Below are 2,193 nucleotides of genomic sequence, written 5' to 3'. Positions count from 1 at the left end.
ATAGCGCTTTAGCGCTAGCTTCCATATCATGTTGGTATAGCGCTTTAGCTAGCTTCCATATCATGTTGGTATAGCGCTTTAGCGCTAGCTTCCATTAAATATCATGTTGGCTTTAGCGCTAGCTTCCATTAAATATCATGTTGGCTTTAGCGCTAGCTTCCATTAAATATCATGTTGGCTTTAGCGCTAGCTTCCTCCAACATCGCCAGAAGCGGTATCTCCAGGATGAGTAAACACACCTGCTGCTCCGCCATATTTACCTTCCAGCAGATTAAAATCCAAACTTCCTGCTTGGGGCAGAACGCAGGTTGAGACCAAGATGTCTGCCAGGAGCCCCAGACTCAGTTCGCTCCCTTCAGTGGAAAATACCAGATTATTTTTCCAAAATGGCTGGAGGTTCTTGAAGAGTCCGGATCATCCAGTTGGGAACAGCAGGTGGAGGAGCTCACCTGGATAGCCAGCAGAACTTTAATGGACCCAGCATCAGAACGGCTCAGCCCGGTACCGGTCCGGTCCATCAGGATGGGATCAGATTACATGAGAGCCGAGCCTCCTTAACCCAATTACTGACATCTCGGTTCTCCTGCTGTCTGATCCGAACTCTGCTGCAGAACCTCAAACTCGAACCAATCTCCTCCAGCTGCCAGTACTGGTTCCAGACAGAGCCGAACCAGAACAGATTTCTCTTTGGGTCCGGGACGTCGTCTTATGGTTCTGATCGCTGTTAGAAGTTTGGGTCGGACCTTCCTCAGGTTTTTTTACCCAGCAACCTGAAGGAGACATGATGGAGGTCCAGAAAGAAGAACTCCTAACGGGACCTAGAGCCCAGAGTGTCGCCATGGTGACCAGGTGAGAGAAGAACCTGACTGGACCCGGAAAGGAAACCTGTCAGCAGCTTCTGGGTCCAGAATGGGACCAAAAGGAGCCAGTAAGGAACCAGCGTGGAGCATCTATAGACTGAGGCTCCTGTTAGCCTCCGTTAGCTCGTTAGCTTCCCTCCAGGAAGATGTCAGAAACTGTCAAACAGCTCAGAACCAGAAGGACGACCAGCAGAACCGACAGAGAACATCAGAGCAACAACACTTCGGAGTCCAGTCAGACGACAGGAAGATCGGTTCCGTGCGTCGAGTCCGCTTTCCGGTAGCAGCAGCGGCTAACAGCCGAGAGCAGCAGCTTCACTCCGGGATACAAACTCCCCAAACTAGTCGCGGCCGCCGGCGCTTCCTCCGCGGAAAGCCGGCTAAAACCGGCCAAAGCCGGTACCGAAACACGGTGTCGTTTGGAAGACTGGCATAAAAGATTCCGAACTTACCAAGAGCTCCCGTTTCTTCAGCATCTTCCGTGAAATCCCACCGCAAAGCGACTGAAGAGGACAGAGTCCACCATGTTGTTAGGTAGAGCGGAGGGAGCCCTTCACAATAAAAGCATCTAGCCCTCCAGAATAAAAGCATCCACAGTACACCGTGTTAGCTTCACCAGGTCAGAACCACCATCATCTTCATCATCATCATCATGCTCAGTGAAATAAACTGTAAAATGATAACTGATTCAGGAAAAGTTGAGCTTTATTGGACCGAACATGTTGGTTTTATTGAACAGAATAACTCAATAATAAATGTAAACCAGCATTTCTGACTCTTCTGTCAGGATGTTTATATCTATAAATTATGTAAAACATTATATTAAGAGAAACAATCAGTACTATATATGTGTTTTTATTCAATTCAAAAACAATGAAACAGAAAAACGGTGTTTTTATTGTTCGTCTCTATTGGAAGCAGCTAAAACTGGCTGATGAATTACTGAATGTGTTGAGGTCAAAGGTCCAGCTAAATAAAATATGTTTAGAGTCACAAACACCACAGGACAGGAATTACTTTATTTACCTTAGCTTTTTCAAATGGTTTGATTAAAATATATATATAATAAAGAACATAATCACTTCACACCTTAGCAGTCATTTATAGCCACAGGTCGCAGGAGAGCTGAATGCTGCCCCTGGCTCTCTGCTGCCCCCTGCAGAGCTGAATGTTGCCCCTGGCTCTCTGCTGCCCCCTGCAGAGCTGAATGCTGCCCCTGGCTCTCTGCTGCCCCCTGCTGCCCCCTGCAGAGCTGAATGCTGCCCCTGGCTCTCTGCTGCCCCCTGCAGAGCTGAATGCTGCCCCTGGCTCTCTGCTGCCCCCTGCAGAGCTG

At 48.3% G+C, this 2,193-nt stretch overlaps 1 protein-coding gene across 1 annotated transcript in view; it reads right to left on the bottom strand.

Moving 5' to 3' along the window:
- Nucleotides 1–1,438, bottom strand: part of atp2c1 (ATPase secretory pathway Ca2+ transporting 1) — a 22,047-nt gene extending 20,609 nt beyond the window's left edge. Inside the window, exon 1 of the mRNA XM_008430626.2 lies at nt 1,313–1,438. Within this exon, the coding sequence (XP_008428848.1) occupies nt 1,313–1,336 (24 nt within the window). The 5' untranslated portion in view covers nt 1,337–1,438. The remainder of the gene's footprint in view (nt 1–1,312) is intronic.
- Between the last annotated feature and the right edge of the window lie 755 nt (nt 1,439–2,193).

Source organism: Poecilia reticulata, linkage group LG16 (assembly GCF_000633615.1).
Source record: "Poecilia reticulata strain Guanapo linkage group LG16, Guppy_female_1.0+MT, whole genome shotgun sequence".
Lineage (NCBI taxonomy): Eukaryota > Metazoa > Chordata > Actinopteri > Cyprinodontiformes > Poeciliidae > Poecilia > Poecilia reticulata.
The sequence above is the reverse complement of the archived record's forward strand: the minus strand, read 5'-3'. Positions and strand labels throughout refer to the sequence as shown.